The sequence below is a fragment of the Canis lupus genome, chromosome 1, assembly GCF_048164855.1.
Source record: "Canis lupus baileyi chromosome 1, mCanLup2.hap1, whole genome shotgun sequence".
Lineage (NCBI taxonomy): Eukaryota > Metazoa > Chordata > Mammalia > Carnivora > Canidae > Canis > Canis lupus.
Window position 1 is genome coordinate 41298332 of NC_132838.1, and position 20942 is coordinate 41319273.

Consider the following 20942-nt stretch of genomic DNA (forward strand, 5'->3'; position numbering starts at 1 on the left):
ATATGTATCATGTATATTTATTATGATCTTTAAACCCAAACGACTTTAATCTCAGTATCAGGTTCAATTCCTAAGTACAAAGCAAGCCAGGAAGCCAAGACAGCGACTGGCCCCCTTCCCAAAAACCCAGCCTAGAAGAGCCACAGTTACTTCATTTAAGGTTGATGGATCCTCGAACTGGATATAAAATTCAGGAAAACACTGAAATAACAGATGGTGATTGGGATCCTGGTATGTGAAAAAGTACAAGGCAGCTCAGAGGGGAACAGGGCCAGGTTAGTTTGCTAATTGTGCCCTTTCTGAGGTCTATTGGACTGGCCCATCCTTGCTCACCCCACCCACACTTGCCACTGTAGGACAGTGAAGCAGCAGTGCAAGCACAGTCCCTGATGGAGACAGCAGGGTACATCACAGCAAACCCTAGCCTGGACACAGTGGGGGAGCTAATAAAAATAGAGGTCAACAGGCCAGTTCTTGTGAGTGGTCCCCTGCTGCCACTCTTCCACTCAGGTTAGGCTAGGTGGGAACAACTGAAAAAGACAGTTCTGGGGATTCCTGGGTGGCTCCGCAGTTTAGCACCTGCCTTCAGCCTAGGGCGTGATCCTGGAGTCCTGGGATCAAGTCCCACCTCAGGCTCCCTGCATGGAGCCTGCTTCTTTCTCTCTCTCTCTCATGAATAAATAAATAAAATCTTCAAAAAAAAAAAAAAAAGACAGTTCTTAGGAAAATCAGTTCCCAGGATTAGAATCCCTTATACCAGGACTGGGACAAGCACGCAATTGGGACATCAGGAAATGATGATGGTTGAATGACTACAGAGACTCACCACACCCCACCACAAGAAAGAGTGAACATAACTGAGCTACGCTGTCAATTTGGGAAGCTAGAAGAAGGCTAACAGACTGAAAAATGTAAGAAAGAAAATAAAGGGCCGAATTTAAATTAAAATGAAAGGGCACCTGGATGGTTCAGTTGGTGAACCATTTGACTGTATCTCAGGGTTGTGAGTTCAAGCCCCATGTTGGGTGTGAAGATTATTTACAAACAAAATCTTATTCAAAAAAATAAAAAAGAAAAGAGAAAACCCAAAAGCACTGAAAAAAACTTAAAAAAAATAAAACTATGGGTCATTTAAAAATTGAGAAACAGGGATCCCTGGGTGGCGCAGCGGTTTAGCGCCTGCCTTTGGCCCAGGGCGCGATCCTGGAGACCCGGGATCGAATCCCACGTCGGGCTCCCGGTGCATGGAGCCTGCTTCTCCCTCTGCCTGTGTCTCTGCCTCTCTCTCTCTCTCTCTGTGACTATCATAAATAAATTAAAAAAAAAAAATAAAAAAAAATAAAAATTGAGAAACAAATCTTGGCAAAACTGATAAAGGAAAAGAAAAAAGAATATACAATAAACAAAATACAAAAATGAAGAAGAGCTAAAGAGATCTGAAAGAAAATGAAATTCCTTTGTCCTTTAAAAAATTTTCTTCTCTTATTTCCTAGAAAATGAAGTCTTAATGAAAGACCTCTACCTATAAAAAGCTTCAGGTCCAAAGTATTTTTTATATGGAGGTTTTTCTTTCCTTTTTTTTTTAAGATTTTATTTATTTATTCATGAGAGACAGAGAGAGAGAGAGAAAGAGGCAGAGACACAGGCTGAGGGAGAAGCAGGTTCCATGCAGGGAGCCCAACATGTGACTTGATCCTGGGTCTCCAGGATCACACACTGGGCCAAAGGCGGAGCTAAACTGCTGAGCCACCTGGGCTGCCCAAGGTGTTCCCTACCTTCTAAACAGAAAGTAATTCTAATCACATAAAAGTTGACTGAGAAAACAAGGGAAAAACTGACCAACTCTTTTTAAGAGGCTAGGCTCATCTCCATTTCAAAATTGAGTAAGAACAATATAAAGTCCATTTTGCTTATGAACATAGATGTGGAAATCCAAAATAAAAGCTAACAGTGTTTCAAAGCACACACACACTCTCTCTGATCAAGATTTACCACAGAGGGGCACCTGGGTGGCTCAGTCTATTGCACATCCGCCCCTTGGTTTCAGCTCAGATGGTGATCTGGGGGTCATGGGGCTGAGCCCAGCATAGGGCTCTGCGCTCAGTGGGGAGTCCTTGGGATCCTCTCCCCTTTGCCCCTCCCCACCCTCTCTAGGATAAATGAATAAATCTTACAAAAGTAGAAGAAAAAAACCTTAGACACAGAACAAGACCTACATCACAATACCATTTTATAAATTCAAAATACATATGCTGGGGACACCTGGGTGGCTCAGTGGTTGAGCATCTGCCTTTGGCTCAGATCGTGATCCCGGGGTCCTGGGATCGAGTCCCACATCAGGCTCCCTGCCAAAATCCTACTTCTCCCTCTTGCCAGAGGGTTTAGATACAGAAATATGAGCAAAGAGAATGAAGGGTAAGGAAGAAACAAATACTACAAAAGAAGGGTCTTTCATCAAAATACAATCACAGCCTCTAAGATGGCTCTCAGTAGCCTCTGCCCTCTTGTTTCCATACCCCTGTGAAATTACCTTCATTTGAATGTGAGCTTGTAACAAACTGAATATGCAAAAACGGAAAGTCATTTTTGAGATTAGACTGTGACTTCCATCTCACTCACTGCCTCTTGCTGGCCCTCTCTAAGCTGCCCTGTGCAGAAGCTCACATAGGAGGCTCCAGGCCAACAGCCAGTGAGGAACTGAGGCCCTCAGTCCAATAGTCCAGAGGAGCTGAATCCTGCCACAACCATGGGAAGGAGCCTGGAAGCTGATCCTTCCTCAGTTGAGTCCTTAGATGACTGCAGCCCCAACTGATACCTTGATTATAGTGCTTGACAGACCCTGAATCCTATGCACCCAGCTATGCCATGTCCACAACCTGACCAAAGAAATTGAGATAAATGTTTGTTGTTTCAACCACTAGGTTTTGGAGTAATTGGTTATGAAGCAATACAGATATAAACTAAGGTCTGTAAGTAACTCAAGATTGAGCATGTGAGGTCCAAAGAAGAGGGGGAAAAAAAAAACAACCCATGACCTAAATAGTGATTCCACAGAGTCATCACCACTGATAATATTCCATCTTAATAAAAGCTACACAGCCAGGAAGCATGGCTCTGTTATTTACTGATATACCCCCAGCACCTAGAACCATGTTTGGCACATAGCAAATATTCAGTCAATCTTTGAATAAATGAATACTGCCAGGTTTTTGTTTGAACTACTAAGATTTCTTATCTTTGTCTAGTTCCTGACCCTCAGCACTCTCACATTCCTTGATCTTCAACTCATCCCTATCAGAACTGTCTGACTGCTTCTGCCCTGAGGCTATAAATGCCCCATAGTGACACATAGTCTGGGAAACAATGTTAGAAGAGTATAGCTGGGGCCAGGTGCTGCCAGTATACAGTGGATCTAGATGAGCCTGGCTCTCAAGACTCTTCTGCCGGGACACCTGGGTAGCTCAGTGGTTGAACGTCTGCCTTTGATTCAGGTCGTGATCCCAGGGTCCTAGGATCAAGTCCTGCATCTGGCTCCCTGTGGGCAGCCTGCTACTCCCACTGCCTATGTCTCTGCCTCTCTCTATCTCTCATGAGTAAATAAATAATATCTTTAAAAAAAAAAAACAAAACTCTTATGCCTTCTCCCTCTCTCCCTTTTTTCCTTAACTGACTCTCTCCAGATCTTTCTTCCTATCCTCCTACTAAAAAAAAAAAAAAAAAAAAATCTAAATCAGGTTGTTACTGATATATGGGTGTTCTCTCTACTTTTTTGTAAGGGTCATGATTCAATGTCCCGAAACTCAGAATTCACTCCAGGTCTTTTTTGAAGGTTGTGTGTTATGAATACTTCTTTCTAGTCAGATAAAATTCCTTAGCATCCAATGAGTTGACATTTTCTAACAAAAAGAAATATAGGGATCCCTGGGTGGCGCAGCAGTTTAGTGCCTGCCTTTGGTCCAGGGCGCGATCCTGGAGACCCAGGATCGAATCCCATATCGGGCTCCTGGTGCATGGAGCCTGCTTCTCTCTCTGCCTATGTCTCCGCCTCTCTCTCTCTCTCTCTCTCTCTGTGTGACTATCATAAATAAATAAAAATTAAAAAAAAATTAAAAAAAGAAATATAAAGTCAATTCAAGGCAATCTTAAAAATGACCTGAAAAAATTCTGCTTATCAAAGAAACAAAGTGTTCACTAAAAATAGTATCAAAATACCCTTAGTTGATTATATGTGAGACAAAAATAAATTTTCCTATTCTTCTAGTAGTCTCTCAGCTTTCTTCTCAAATGAATACCAACACTGCAAATTTATAAGACTCTCCAATTTTCAAGAATATCATAACTAAAACTACAACAGACACAGAAATATCTGGCACAACATCTAGCAGTTTTTTAAAAAATACTTTATTTATTTGACAGAGAGAGAGAGCATAAACAGGGGAGCAGGAGGCAGAGGGAGAGGGAGAAGCAGACTCCCCGCTGAGCAAGGAGCCCAATGCAGGGCTGATCTCTGGGAGTTGATCATGACCTGAGCCAAAGGCAGAGCCTTAACCAACTGAGCCACCCAGATACTCCCAATATCTGCAATTTTTGAAGAAATGAATATTTGGAAAAAGCCTATAGACCAAATTTTAACCACCATGAACAGTAAAGAGTATCTACTGGTTCACTGAATGGAATAACACTTACAAAAATGAGATTGTCCAAAACTCAGATTTTTTTTTATTAGAGAGACAAAGAGAAAAATAACTATAGGTGATGCCTACTTTATCTCACAGCAAACTTCTCCTTTACATTATCCTATCAGAACCAACCTTTTGCTTATGTGGTTTACATATTTGTTTTTGCTAATGATTAATCAATTTATTTAAACTAAGTAAGGTGCAACATGAAATTTTACTTCAAGTAACAGAGTTAAAAATTTTAGATAACAGGGCCACCTGGGTAGCAAGGGGTTGAGTGTCTGCCTTTGGCTCAGGTTGTGATCCTGGGGCCCTAGGATTGAGTCCCATCTCGGGCTCCCCGCAGGGGGCCTGCTTCTCCTTCTACCTGTGTCTCTGCCTCTCTGTGTCTCTCATGAATAAATAAATATAATCCTATAAAAAAATTTTTAGACAATAAAAAATACTACAGCAAAATTTCTAGTAAACTTAATATCTGGGACGCCCAGGTAGCTCAGTGGTTGAGTGTCTGCCTTCAACTCAGGTCATGATCCCAGAGTCCAGGGATCGAGTCCTGTGTCAGGCTCCCTGCAGGGAGCCTATATCTCCTTCTGCCTATGTCTCTGCCTCTCTCTCTCTCTCTCTGTGTGTCTCTCATGAATAAATAAATAAAATGTTTTTTTTTTTTAAAAAAGGTAATATCTGCTGTGCTATGGTATCTCCAAAGAGACTTAGTGTCTTTTTCTTCTCCAGGATTATGGAAAATAAGTGATTAAAGAGATGATGGAAAAAGAATAGGCAATAGATCCAAACATCTGAGGTTCTGAGATTCCTACACTCCCCCCCCCCCAAAAAAAATATGAGGCCTTCCCTATTCCACACCTAAGAATATCATATCCATTTAATATTTTAGGGAGTCAGGCTGGGTTCCACTAATATTCCAGTTTTTACTGTAATGTGCATAGGTCACTCACTCAGGAAATATTAACTGGGTAACTACTCAGTTCCAAGGAATTGCACTGAAAACAAAAATAAGACTTAAACCTTTATATCCTTGAAGTTTAATAGAACATCATTGATCTATTCTAGGTGTATTTGCTTCACTTAGGAGAAGCATGGCATATTATTAAGCACAGGCTACAAAAATCAACACCTATGTTGAAAATATTTATCTGTAAAACTGATGTCCTAAAACAAAAACAAATGAACCTCATTCATAGATTTTCTTGAAGGAATTTCAGTAAATCAAGTGTATGTAACTTTAAAAGTGACAATACTATTAAGCAATGTTCAGAAAGTTCATCTCTGGGATATGAAAACAACCATAATGCTAACTTAGTCACTAACAATTATAAATATATACAATAAATGAGTGATCCATGACCAATTATAGCATGGCATACATTTTTCCTACCTTTATAATCACCATATGATAAATACTCAAGAAGAACAAGAAAGTTATCCAAGTGTGCTTGCTCAGGAAAAAAAGAATACATAAATATGTATTTGATAACCTCTCAGTTTACCCTGAACAAAACAAAAATAAGTCAATATAACAATTAAGATGTAATTTAAAAGCCATATTCAGGGGCACCTGGGTGGCTCAGGTCATGTCCCAGGTTCCTAAGATGAAGCCCCGCATCCGGCTCCCTGGTCAGAGTGGAGCCTGCTTCTCCCTCTTCCTCTGCCACTCCCCCTGCTTGTGCTCTCTGTCTCTCAAATAAATAAATAAAATCTTAAAAAAAATAAAATAAAAGCCATATTCAAGCCATAGCAATAAACACTATAAGCAAATCTATTTATCATGTCGTCAATATTGATTATACTGATTTGATACACTATCTTTTTTTTTTTTACCAACCACATAGCCAAAAAGAAAAACCTAAACCATTGTTGCAAACATATATTCAACAATGTCGGGACACCTGGGTGGCTCCGTGGTGGAACACTGCCTTTAGCTCAGGTTGTGATTCCTGGGTGCAGGGATCGAGTGCTGCATTCAGTTCCTAGAGGGAGGGTCTGCTTCTCCCTCTGCCTCTCTCTCTCTGTCTCTCATGAATAAATAAAATCTTAAAAAAAAAAAAAAAAGAAATTCAACAATGTTGTTAGTACAGTGAATTCTACAAGATTCCCAAATCCTTAGTATTTGTCAAACTATGACATCAGTTTCAAAATAAGATGCAGAATCCATTGTATATATAGTATGCTGAGTACTGAATCTGTAAAGTGTAAAAGCTTCTTGAATAACCAATGCCCTAGAGGAGCTTTACATAGCTTTCCACGGTTTAGGAATGTTGGAAATTGATCAGCACTGCTTTAAAAAAAAAAATTTTTTTTTAAGGCATGATACAGGCCACAAATTAATAGAAATTACAAAATAGAGTTCTGCAGTTATTTCTGTGTGAGAACTCCCTGATTACAAAAATCATCTCCTTTGGAAAAGACAATGCGGCTACACATTGAGACATTTAGAAGCCTGTGAACTTTACAAGAATCTTTCTTGACACGGTGGTTTTCTATCGTTGTGGCAGAGGTTCTAAAACATTAGGAATGTTTTTAGCAGTAACTAAAGGTAGGATTTCAAAGAGAAACACAGAAGTGAATGCTTTCAGGAGAAAAGGATGCAAAATTGTGCTGCTGGAAATTTAGTAACTGATATAAAACAGCACTTCGCAGTTAAAAGGAGAAAATTATTTTTGATTAAATAAGGGCTGAGACTATCCGCTGTAGGGGGCACGTAAGGATCCACGTTATCTCCAACTTCGTCACCCTAGAAATATACGATCTGAAACAAATGTTTCGAGGGATACATTTGCCAAAAGGTACCAACTCTGGACCAAAAGGGCCAAAAGCCTCCCAGAGGACGCGGGGCGCCAGAATAAAGCATATCCTCAACAATATCACTCGTATCTAACAAAATGTAAGAGAAGTTGCATCCCGCTGTCAAGGTTTTCAAGGTTTTTCGGGGGTGAGGGTTTGGGGCGGGTGCGTGGGCAGATTCCGAGGACAGCCGCTCAAAAAAAAAAAAAAAAAAAAAAAGCGAAGGAATAAAGAAAGACGTTTTTTTCCGATGAGAGACTCCTCCGATGACACAGGCCTAGCAAGGGGAGCGCCAGGGGCCCCCCGAATCCCAGGCTCGACAGCACTCCTCAGGTAGGGGACGCGTCACCTGAGCCACAGGTGTCAGCGACAACAGCAAGGACCCAAGACCCCGGCGCAGCCAAGGGCAGGCTCAGGGCAGGCTCAGGGGAGGATGCGAGGCGGGCTCGTCGCCGCCCGAGCGCCTCGCCGAGCGGGCCCGGGGGGTCGGGGGTGAACACTCACCTGCGGCTGCCGAGGCTCCGTGGGAAGCCGCCCACCGCCAGGCGGAGGGGAAGGGCCGTGCGGGCTCAGGGCGGCGAGGAGGCCGGGCCCTGCGCAGCCCCAACCACTCTGCTCTGTGCTCACCGCCCCAGGACGGCGATGTCCAACCGCCACCAGCCCCGGCGCCGCTTCAGCTCGCCGAGAATTTGAAGGCAAACCCGCCAGGGTCACTTCCGGTGCTGGGGGCGGCCTCGGCGGCTCCAGCGCACGCGACGCGACGCCCCGGGAGCGAGGACGCCGGGCGGCGTGCGCGCGCCGGGCGCCAGGCCGGGGGGGGGGGGGGGGGGCGGGGGGCGGGGCTGCAGGGGCGCGCCTGCGCAGTCCGCACGGTCTCCTGGCGGCGTTCGGGGCGGGAGTAGGGGTGCGCGGCGTGAAGCTAGTAGCATCCCACGTCGTACCTTGGTATCTTCTTCAAAGTTCTCGCTCCCTTTTCCTCCCATTTGATTTCCACCGTGCTCCTCAGAGGTTAGGAAGCCAGAGGGTCTGTTTTACTGGTGAGTGCCAAGGGCCAAATAATTTATGACAGATCCAGTTTTAGAACCAAATAACGCAGAATTCGACTGGGGCGCTGGTCACGACCTAAGACTGATAACATAGGGAATGGGTGAACGAAGATATGCGGACATGCTGCTCGTGGAGTTTTGTTTTCTTGATTTATTTATTTATTTATTTATTTATTTATTTATTTATTTTTGGCCATCATTTTAATGCAAGCGGACAACACAATACTGTGATGTGCCAGGATTTGCAGATGCGTGCTCCACGGTACAACTGGCCAGGCTTCCTCAGCCTCCATCTCCGTCCTGTCCCAACACCTAAGAGGCAAGAGGTGCGAGACGCGTTCTCCTTTAGGAGCGCATGGTCGTTGAAATTATAATCTTAAATCATCGCAGTAATTTAACACAGATTTATATAAAGACATTCAGTTCAAAGGAAAGCTATCCATTTATTCCACTGATATTTATTGAGCAACTACGATGCTGTTGACACTGTGGTAGGCATCAGGTATACAGCAATCAAAAAAATATAATGTCTCCGGACGCCTGAGTGGCCCAGCGGTTAAGCATCTGCCTTCCTCTCCGGGCGTGATCCTGGGGCCCTGGGATGGAGTCCCGTGTGGGGCTCCCTGCATGGAGCCTGCTTCCCCCCTCTGCCTGTGTCTCTGCCTCTGTGTGTCTCTCATGAATAAATAAACAAAATCTTTAAAAACATACGTGTAATGTCTCATGGAGATTAAAGTCACACATTTTAAAAATTTTTATTTATTTATTCATGAGAGACACAGAGGGAGGCTCCATGCAGGGGCCCCAACGTGGGACTCGATCCTGAGTCTCCAGGATCACACTCCCGGATAAAGGCGGCGCTAAACCACCCAGCCACCTGGGCTACCTAAAATTCTCAGCTAAGTAGAGAATAAGTGTTGCTGTGGATAGGAACTCCACAGTAACAGAGCACCGGAAATTGTAATTAGTTTACTATCTATTTATTTATGAAACAGAGAAAGAGGCAGAGACATCGGCAGAGGAAGAAGAGGCTCCCTGCTGGGAGGCTGATGTAGGACACCATCCCAGGACCCTGGGATCATGACCTGAGCCAAAGGCAGGTGCTCAACCACTGAGCCACCCAGGTGCCCCGACATTGTTGAATTTCTGTTTACAATAATGGTTTAGGTTTTCTTTTTAGCTATGTGATTGGTAAAAAAGTGTACCAAATCAATGTGATCAATGTTGATAACATGACACGATAGATTTTTCTTGTAGTGTTTATTGATATGGCATGAATATGGCTTTTATTTATTTTTTAAAATTTAATTTATTTATTAGAGAGAGAGAGAGTGAGTGCATAAGCAGGGGGAGCGGCAGAAGGAGAGGACAAGCAGGCTCCCTTCTGAGCAGGGGATCATGACCTGAGCCACCCAGGCACCCTTGAATATGGCTTTTATTATTTTTTTAAATTTAATTTTTAAAGATATTGCTTATTTATTCATGAGAGATACAGAGAGAGGCAGAGACACAGGCAAAGGGAGAAGCACATTCCCCATGGGGAACCTAATGAGGGGCTCCATCCCAGGACCCTGGGATCACACCTGAGCCAAAGGCAGATGCTGAACTGCTGAGCCACCCAGGCTTCATAAATGAATGAAAATTATTTTTATTTGGGGCACCTGGGTAGCTCTGTGTCTCTCATGAAAAAATAAAGTCTAAAAAAAAAAAAGAACAATTTGGGGAGGTACAGATTAATCACCCTAGTTAGGCTGAATCTACTTTCACCTTTTATAGGTATGCAAAGGTATGCTGAATTATAGAGACCATTTGTACTTCTAAAACTTTTCAAACAGAGGCACCTGAGTGGCACAGTGGTTAAGCAGCCTACTCTCTTGGTTTCTGCTCAGATCATGACCTCAGAGTCCTGGGACAGAGCCTGATTCTCCCTCTCCTTTTGCCTTTCCACCCTCCTTTCTCTCTCTAAAATATATAAATCCTTAAAAATTTTTTTCCCAAAACAAAGTGAGCATGTATTATATAACTATATTATATAATACTATATATGAAATTCTAGAACAAGCAAAACTAATCTAACAAAAAGCTGATCAGTGTTTACCTGAGGCTGGATTAAGGGCGGGAGGAGGGAAGAAAAGGATTAGATTTCATAGAGGCATGAGGAAAGGTACTGAGGTGATGGAAATATTATATATCTGAATTAGGGTAATGGTTACACAAATGTATGTATTTATTAAAACTCTTCCAAGAGTACATATTAAAATGGATGCATTTTATTGTGCATAAATCATATCTCAATGAAGTTGATTTTTATTTATTTTTAAATATTTTATTTATTTATTCATGAGAGACACAAAAAAAGAGAGGCAGAGACATAGGCAGAGGGAGATGTATGCTCCATGCAGGGAGCCTGACTCAGGACTGGATCCCAGGTCTCCAGGATCACGCCCTGGACTGAAGGCAGGTGCTAAACCTCTGAGCCACCCGGGGCTGCCCTAACGTTGATTTTTAAAGTAAAAAACCTCCAAAGAGAGGCTTACATTCACCAGTTCAGTTTCTTCACCATCTGTACCAGTTTGGGAAGACTAGGCTAAGCTGTAGTAGTCTCTAAATCAGAGGTTTCAAACAACAGGATTTGTTTTAAGATGAGAGACACAGGCAGAGGGAGAAGCAGGCATCATGCAGGGAGCTGGACGTGGGACTCGATCCAGGGTCTCCAGGATCACGCCCTGGGCTGAAGGCGGGCGCTAAACCGCTGAGCCACCTGGGCTGCCCAACAAGATTTGTTTTTTAATCAGAATATAAACCCCCTTATACCAAAAAGAACTCTGAGCTTACCAAAGGGGCTATAAACTTGTGCTCCTTTGAACACTATTTTTTTCCTCAATTACTCTATGTGTTCACAGCAGAATGAATGCAGGCCCTGGGACCTTTGGCATGGGGGGTGGGAGGGTGGGGAAGAGGTAACTTGCACAACTTCTGCCCACATCTCATTGGCCAGAGCAAGTCATGTGACCAAGCCTACCTTCAAAGGGACAGGGATGTGCAATTCTGCAGTGTGCTCTGAAGGAAAAACGGTATTTGTATACCACACTCATGACTACTACACTAAACATTTATTCTTTTTTTTTTTTTTTTATTCATGAGAGGCCCAGTGAGAGAGGCAGAGACACAGAGGGAGAAGCAGACTCCCTGAGGGGCGCCAGATGCAGGACTGATCCCAGAACCCTGGGATCATGACCTGATTGGAAGGCAGATGCTCAACCACTGCCCCAAATAAAAATTTATTTATTTGGGGCAGCCCCCGAGGCTCAGCGGTTTAGCACCGCCTTCAGCCCAGGGCGTGATCCTGGAGACCCTGGATGGAGTCCCACGTCAGGCTCCCTCCATGGGGCCTGCTTCTCCTTCTGCCTGTGTCTCTGCCTCTCTCTCTCCTCTCTGCCTCTCATGAATAAATCAATAAGAAATCTTTAAAAATAAATAAATAAAAATAAAATTTAAATTTTATTATTTACTTACTGTTTTATTCATTAACTTAAATTTTAAAAATTTACATTTCATCCAGAGAAATCTAAGAGACTTTCAGGATCATTTAATTTTACTCACCTGGTTGATTTTATCTGGCAGTCCTTGTCTGCATACTTCAAAAATTTGAGCCATCTCTTAGGATACAGAGTATAAATAAGACAAGAAAATTCTAACACAAGTAAGAATCTGAATTTTTAATTATGTCACAATATTTGTAGTAACAAAATGGGGCAGATCCCTAACATTGTTCATTAATATTATTATGTACATTCTTCCTAAATAATAGCTTCCAGCACAGTCCTGCTACTCCCAGATTGCTGAATGCTACAGAAAAAAAAAAAAATATATATATATATATATATATTTGTGTGTGTGTGTATATATCGCACCACCATGAAGATTGATGCACCATAATTGTGTATCTTCCAAGCTACCTGAAACATATTTTTCTGCATATTCCACCTCAGTTCTCTCTCCTACTCTCTTCACATTAGTTATTTCAGACTTTCACCATTTTCCTCAAGCGAGCCACCTGCCCATTTCTGTCCTTTAAGCAAGTTATTATGTCTCCACCCTGGGAGAGAATGGAAGCTAGCAGAGTGAAATTTCCTCAACTTGATCCCTGAGGCTGAGACTGCCATCTGGCCACCAAATACTCATTTTCCTTACTTAGTAACAGAACCAAGCTTGATGAAATTGGGCCATCTGGAATAAGGACTACATTTCCAGACTCACATGCAACTAACTAGGTGTGGCCATGGATCTAACTTCTGGCCAGGAAAAGTGTTATGTACAACTTTAGGAAGGCATCTTAAAAGGAGAGGCCTTGAAGCTCCCCCATACCCTCTCTTTTCATCCCTTCTTTTTACCAGGTGAGAACAGGGAAAAAATGGATAAAGTATAAGCCACCAGCCTTTTGAATACAAGCTGTATGATGAAGATAGCAGAACTGAACAGACGAAGTGTGGGCTTTGTGGAACTGCCATACCTGCTGTGGACTGCCAACTCCAGATATTGCATGCCTAAGCAGTGACTGTTTTGGGTTGTATATGCAGAGAAACCTAATCACAATACACGGAGCTCTACTTCACACTTGCCCTTTGGTTTTTGCCTCCCATTTCAATGAAAACTTATCTTCCTTTGTCTACACCCAGGTCCTCCACTTGAATTTAAGAGTTTGAGTTTAAAAGAATTTAAAATAAAATAAAAAAATAAAATTTTATTTTTATCTATTGTTTTGTTGTTAAGCAGGCAATTAACTTGATTTGATTCGCTGGTGGGTAGTACTTCAAATGCCAGTTAAATTTTTCGTTCTGGGATACCTGGGTGGCTCAGCAGTTGAGCATCTGCTTTAGGCTCAGGGAATGATCCTGGAGTTCCAGGATCAAGTCCCACATCCAGCTCCCTGCATGGAGCCTGCTTCTCCTTCTGCCTCTCTCTTTCTGTGTCTCTCATGGATAAATAAAATCATAAAAAAAAAAAAAATTCTTCTCCACAGATGTGTGGTAAATGATTCAGCTAGAGATTTGGGGATTTCTCAGCCAAGATTTCATGAAAATTAGATAATCTAGTGCCATTCCTTTCTTCCAAGGGTTGACTTCCATCCAGAATCTTCCTGTTCTTGGTTGCACTCAGTATTTTTAGGTGGCTGTTTTTGTATTTTCCCCAGAGTTTATAACAGTTCTGGGTAAAGTCAATCATTAGGAGCTTATGTGGTCATTGTAGAAACAGAATCCAGTTATTTTTCAGGTAGGTCATTTGGGTGCTAGTTTAGCTAATAAACCTGAAGGACCAGAATGAAATCAAAGAATATAGTTAGAAAGCTATTGCAGTAATTCAGGTAAAAGCTCAACTCTGGCCTCAACCAGAGTAGTAACAATGAGGCTGAAGAGGAATTAGAGAAGAATGTACAAGGTAAAGTAACTGAGTTTCATGATTGATTGCATGGGAGATGATCAGAGTACAAAATGACCTCCTTAAATTGTTTGGCAAATCAGAGTATGGATTATATCGGATTATAAATTATATATTAATTAGGGTATAAGTTCAGCAACAGTAACAAATGGAGATGATACACACTCACACACATACAGACATTCTGCAGTTTATCAGACCAGCCCGGACAGACAGCCCCACACCACACATCTTTCAGGTAACCAGGTTCTTTTCTTTTTTTAAATTTTATGTTTTTACATTTTTTGAAGATTTTATTTATTCATGAGAGAATACAAGGGAATATGAGAAATATGGGCTGCTCTAGCAGGGCAGTCAAAATTTGGACAGGGATGGGGGCTCTATTCACGAAAGAATGAGAGAACTGGGCAGCCTGAGTGGCTCAGCGGTTTAGCACCACCTTCGGCCCAGGGCATGATCCTGGAGACCCGGGATGGAGTCCCACATCGGAGTCCCTGCATAGAGCCTACTTCTCCCTCTGCCTGTGTCTCTGCCTCTCTCTCTCTTTCTCATGAATAAATAAAATCTTATAAAAAAAAAAAAAAGAATGAGAGAATGTATGCTGGGGAACAAGAGCAGCCTGTGTCATTAGTCAGCCACTCTAGGAACCAAGAACTCATGAGAATCCCTTTTTCCACCACGGAACAAATTTAACCCTTCTCCGGGGGAAACAACTCAAAGTTCCACCCAGATTCTGAATCCAGCAGTATGTTTAGGATCTCTGGATTTAAAGTAGGAATAAGGAGAGACTAGATGTTAGGGACAACAATAACTGCCTACGTTTCAGACATAAATTTGACCTCTTTCCTGTACTCTTCACACACACAAGTAGATAAATTTTTGTGTGTTTGGCTTTGGCATAACAAAGTAGAGTCACAAACATGCCAAACGTGGGTTTATAGTATAGTATAATGAATAATAGGAATATGCAACTTGCATCAGCTATACAACAGCCTCGAGTAGACTAAAAATAATTTTATAAGGAAGTGCAAACAAAAGAATAAAGGAGACTAAGAATGATGGTAATGCTTGAAAAAGCAAAAAGAATACAAAACTAAAAATGTTCATCCATGTAAAGCTGATTTAAGATACAGCATCAATATATGTATTTTCTCTGGTAGGCAGTCATGTGATAAAGGATTATAAATAAAACAGATTATCCAACTACGTATTTTAAAAATTTTGGACTCATGATACAAATTGAGGAGTCTGATAATCAGGAAGGTTTAAATCTGTGCTGATCTAAAGGAAGCCTTTAACATGAAATATTTATTGTACTTATGTTGGGCAAAATGAAAACTGTCTTAGACTAACTCTACTCAGTTTGCCTTACCCCTATTATCATTAGTTGTATATATTTTAATCTAAAACATTGAATTTTTAATCATAAATTTTGAGAATAAAGATTAAAATAGGGATCCCTGGGTGGCGCAGAGGTTTGGCGCCTGCCTTTGGCCCAGGGCGTGATCCTGGAGACCCGGGATCGAATCCCACATCGGGCTCCCGGTGCATGGAGCCTGCTTCTCCCTCGGCCTGTGTCTCTGCCTCTCTCTCTCTCTCTCTGTGACTATCATAAATAAATAAAAATTGAAAAAAAAAATTAAAAAAAAAAGATTAAAATACATTTTTGAAAATGAAATCAACATACTAAGTGCCTTAATAGTCGGCTCTCCACACATAATTGAAAGATTGGAATTATTATTTTTTTTATTATCCCAGCAAATGTTACACTACAGAAAATGATTGGGAAAATACAAATAGAGTCATTAAAAACACAGGCTGATTATTCATATCTACTACATTCAGAAGTATGCAAAACAATTTAGTTATATTGCAAAGCTGTAATTCCTTTTCCTAACAAAGCATTATTTTATAAAACTGTAGTGTCGCATTGATTCAATTTTAATACAAAATACTTATATACACAATACAATATAAAAGTAAACTGTGGTATAGTGCCTTCCACAAAGGGATATATTAAGGCGCTTTACAAATATACCAATATGTTGACCCAAATTACTTTTTGCTTTAGATTAAAACGAACAGGCTAAATAAATGTTTCACTTTAAATACCGAAGGGATTTTTGTTTATTTTTGTTTATTAAAGAAAAATTTCTAAAGTACCTTAGGTAACAGCAGCAGCAATATCTAAAACTCCTCCCACTGTATTCTCTAATTTCTAACATATTATTAAGTCAGAATAAAACATTTCCGCTCACAGTTTTGCACTTTGCAACAGCAGAAGGTAATAACTTTTTTAAAAAGTCAATCTCAAAGTGACTTCTTAGTCATACATTCTATAGTTCCTATTACAAATAAGGTAGAAAAGATATAGCAATAAGGCCTGCCTTAGAATGTCACTGGACAATACATAACAGTATCTACAATTACATAATTATAGAACACATTTTATAAATACTATTGATATACATAAAATGGGGATAAGTATAAGAAAGACAGCAAGTTTTTTCATGAATGGGAAAATTATTTGAAAAAGAAAACACGTATAACCAATGTTTTCACTCTATTTCAATTGAAAGCATATAGGTTTTTTCATGTTCTCGTCTTTTTGGTCAGGAAGCACCAGATTCTGTGCTAGAAGGACTGGATATGGTTTGGGAATAAGATAGCTAATAAGTATATCCAGACTGTTAAAACTGCAGATACCAAAGGCTTGTCTACTGCTTCACATAAACACAAAAAGCTTATGTTGTCAGAGGAAATTTTAAAAGAACACAAAATTTGTAGTGTCAACACAGATTTTGTGGGGAGAGGGGGAGGAGACAGCACCTTAGTTTTCCTACAACATAAATGTAACAAAGTTGGTTTTGTACATTGCATTGCAGCACAATCCAAAAGTAAAACAACTAAGTGGAAATTCCAATAAATCTGACAGAAAACCCAAAGAGCCAGAGGGATATCTTAAGGTTTGAGTACTGAGTTAAAAATTCTTGAACTACTTTGTTTCGAATAGGATTTTATAGCACTAATTGAATGTTCCATGAAGTAAAGACTGCCAACTCATTATAGTGCCTTTTCTTACAATTCTCTGATTAGAAGTCCTTCAGAAATATTTCCGTATCAAGCCTATAACAAGTCAAACATTTATTTCAGTGCCCTCAAGAGTATGTTTAAATGCCTTAGTGCTGTACCAGCAAGAGAGAGGCATTCCTAGGGATATCTTATCACATGGTATAGACTTTTTCCATCACAGATTATCACTGTTTATACAAGATGTGCTAATCTGAGTATCAGTAAATTTAAAACAAAGTTCTTAGTTTAACATATCAGTGTTCTTATAGGACACAGGTCCTTAACCAAGTCTGTGAGTTTTCAACATGTCCAGAATCCCTAAGACTGCATGCAGCATCATATATGCGTGTGTGTTAATATGCATTTTTCCAGGAAGAGAGTCCCTACCTTTCACCAGATTCTCAAAAAACCAATGAATCTCAAAGACCCACCGCTACACAATGGATTATGCAGTGGTTTACAAGCTAAGCTCTGAGAGGGACACCTATACAAAGGTGGGAAGTGTGAACTAATAAATCTTCATTGCCCACCCAATTCAACTGGAACAGCTTTGCCTTTAATTTTACTTACACGTATTACTTCCACTAGCTTTGTTCCATTAGTTTGAAAATCACTAAAATTATGCCTCTTCTGATCCAGACATAAAGTTTTGATAAAACAATTCCCTATCAGTGGAGCTTAAAAAAAAAAGGAAGTAAAATATAAATTTTACTAATGTCAGAATACAGCCCTTTTCCCCTTCCTAAAAGAGAAGCTAAATGTATTTTGGTATAAAACCATTAAGTGTTCCTTAAAACCTAAGCATTATATATAACAGGCATGCTGTAAAACATTATTTAACCTTAAGTTAGGAGGATTTGAATTTTCTACTAAGACCGCTATGTAACTTTTTTTCTAATTACTAATGTCCACCTTAAGAATTAAATAATAATTATTTCACCAGTTAATCTGCCCGTGGGTTAAATATGCCCAAATAGCCAGATTTCCTTTGCCATAACAATCCATGAATACAGTACTGTTCTGAAAGAGGAAACATATAACATTACTGATGACATAACCAAAACTGTCAATATATAGAAAAAATACTTTTCTAGTGAGTACCCACAAATAATTTTTCTAATTAAAGTTTCATATGAAACTGAAAATAATCTCTCTGCTTAGGATGTGGAAACTTAAAACAAATTTCTGAAGTAAAAATATGAAAGATTTTAGCATTCAGTATTGTAAATTTTGACTTATGGCAACTTTGTTCCCTTTTAAAATCTAGAAGCAGCATTAAAAAATATCGGTATAGAAAGAAAAATGGTAGTGCTTTGCTTCTTTTAAAGCCAGTAATTCTTGAGAAATAAATGCTAGAAGATTAAATATTCCACAGAGGGAAAAGAAACAGATAATCTGCATTATTTTTTTCTTCTGATGAACATACTGTTTCAACCCTGTATTTCTTAGTTCCAAGATGTAAATTATCAGATTATCATTAGCCTAGGTACACTCACCGCCATAATGGCTTAATTTCTATAGCTTATTTTGTACCAAAAACAAGGTTATGGGGTAAACAAAAAAGAGCTCTGTGAATGTGGGGTACATATTTGGTTAAAGCAAGATAAAACTAAAACTGTCTTTCAAAAAAATTTCAAAAACTCTTGTCTTAAAATTATTTAGTGTATGTACAAATAGATACCAGGCTTCTCCTTTTAAACAAAGCACTATATTTTATTTTAAGTACTTTAAGTACCAAGAACTGACTATAGTATTCAGTTCATAATTTACTTTCTTTATAACAATTTTTTCTAAATTACTGATTAAAAAGGCTGGAATAAATTAACATTTTAAAAAGATTTTCCATAATTTAGGAACATAAAACATTGTACACAGAGCACTCATACAAAGCTCTGTCACATTTGCATAATTTTACTCTCAGAGCCTCAAAAAACTCTATTTTTTGGGTCTTTTTCCAAATCCTCATTACAATGATTTCCTAGCGTGTTAAACATACACTAGATCACGATTTTTGATCTCTGAGCCTGTGTGCTGATCATCTTCATCTGACTGTTGCTCTGAGCCTTGTGAATTAATATATTCATATTCAATTGGCTTTGGATAATTATATGGGTAGCCATTGTCATCAAAAAATCTCCGAAAGGTAAATTCATAGAAAGCATGTTCAGGGTGCTTTCCATTTTTATACCATCCGTTGAGAGTGTCATTTACGTTTTCTTCCTCATTATCATCACTCCATAACTTATCAGGATCAACAGGATCAAAATTTGATGTATCTGTTGGGTGTGTGATTTTAGGAATATATGAAGCAGACTGCTGTCTTAGGTCGCTGGAGAAATCAATTGTTTTAAAAAATGGATGAGCTTTTATTTCATCAGCCCCATTCTTGCCTAAGCGATCTTCTGGTCCTCGGCAAAGTTTAATAATAAGATCAGAGGCTTCAGGACTCAGTTTAGCTTGAGGTGGAATGTGAAGAGATGTCTGCCAGTTGATAACCTTTAAAAGAGATTTTTAGAAATTAGGAAGGAATTGATAAATAAGAAAAACAAAAATTTCCTCGAAGCTTTTTTTTTCATTTTTAAAAATATTTTATTTATTTATTCATGAGAGACAGAGAGAGAGAGGCAAAGACATAGGCAGAAAGAGAAGCACGTTCCATGTAGGGAGTTGGATGTGGGACTCGAGCCTGGGACTCCAGGATCACGCCCTGGGCTGAAGGGAGGTGCTAAACTGCTGAGCCACCCAGGCATCCCTCCTCCAAGTTTTATTTTTTTATTTTTATTTTTTTTTTAATTTTTTTTTATTTATTTACTTATGATAGTCACAGAGAGAGAGAGAGAGGCAGAAACACAGGCAGAGGGAGAAGCAGGCTCCATGCACCGGGAGCCTGATATGGGATTCGATCCTGCGTCTCCAGGATCGCGCCCTGGGCCAAAGGCAGGCGCCAAACCGCTGCGCCACCCAGGGATCCCCCTCCTCCAAGTTTTATAGCAAAAAGTTTTACCAGACTATTTGCATCTTTAAAAATAAATTGCATGGTATTTTGCCTTTCTTACCTTTAATAATGAGTGAATCAATGGTGAGAAATAACCTTTCCTCCCATTCCTTCCTCTCCAGGCAATTTATATTCATATTACAAGACTCATCATTTTAAGTTTTAGCTCCTCTTTTAAACTTCTACCTATGGCAGAAAATGACTGTTTCTACTGTGCCTCCTGTTTCATGTATTTACTGGTATCATAGTATCTCTAATACTTTGTGGTATCTATTTATGTCTATGTCTTTCTACCACAGATAAAATTCCATAAGGCTACAGACCATGTTTTGTCTTTCTCAGTGCTTGGCAAGTTGCCTGGCACATAATTAATAGATGTTCAATAAATATTTATTCTGGCTTTGAATAAAACAGAATGAGGGAGAGAGGGAGGTAGGAAGGAAATAAAGAATGGAGAAAGAGAAGGAAGGAAGGTAGTAGGTAATCAAATATTTTTTACTATTGAGTTTTGAAAGTTCTTTTTATAGTCTAGATACAAGCCTTCTGTGGGAAATATGATCTGCAAATATCTTCTCCCAAGCTGTAGCCTGTCCTGTCTTGACTGTGCAATTTGTTTTTTGTTTTGTTTTTAAACACTATTATTTTTTGAGAGAGAGACAACGTACATGAGTATGCAGATGCATGCATGAGGGAAGAGCAGAGGGAGAGGGAGAGGGAAGAATCTCCAGCAGACTCTGAGCTGAGCATGAAGCCCGACATGGGGCTCTATCTCATAACCCTAAGGATCATGACCTGAGCTGAAACCAAGAGTCGGATGCTCAACTGACTGAGCCATTCAGGTGCCACTTGACTGTCTTTTGTATACTGAAAGTTTTAGATTTGATGAATTCCAATTTCTCAACTTTTTCTTTT

General features: G+C 40.0%; 2 protein-coding genes and 1 long non-coding RNA gene across 9 annotated transcripts in view; 1 reads left to right on the forward strand and 2 right to left on the reverse strand.

Moving 5' to 3' along the window:
- The window catches only part of KATNA1 (katanin catalytic subunit A1), a 46745-nt gene extending 38455 nt beyond the window's left edge, over positions 1 to 8290 (reverse strand). The window contains exon 1 of the mRNA XM_072827396.1: positions 7983 to 8290. The gene's annotated coding sequence lies outside the window, so the exon portion shown is untranslated. The remainder of the gene's footprint in view (positions 1 to 7982) is intronic.
- Positions 8291 to 8358: 68 nt separating this feature from the next.
- Positions 8359 to 13271, forward strand: LOC140634096 (uncharacterized). The gene is made up of 3 exons (XR_012031642.1): positions 8359 to 8515; positions 8736 to 8850; positions 12922 to 13271. It is a non-coding gene; the product is annotated as an uncharacterized lncRNA (long non-coding RNA).
- A 2412-nt stretch (positions 13272 to 15683) lies between these two features.
- The window catches only part of LATS1 (large tumor suppressor kinase 1), a 47429-nt gene continuing 42170 nt past the window's right edge, over positions 15684 to 20942 (reverse strand). For 6 of the 7 annotated variants that reach the window (XR_012031622.1, XR_012031616.1, XM_072827456.1 and 3 more), the window contains one exon: positions 15684 to 19531. Coding sequence is in view for 4 of the 7 variants with exons in the window: in XM_072827456.1 (XP_072683557.1) it covers positions 19022 to 19531 (510 nt within the window). In the remaining 3 variants the exon portion in view is untranslated. Of the gene's footprint in view, positions 19532 to 20091; positions 20217 to 20942 lie in introns of all 7 variants that reach the window. The other variant, XR_012031615.1, reaches the window with a different exon arrangement.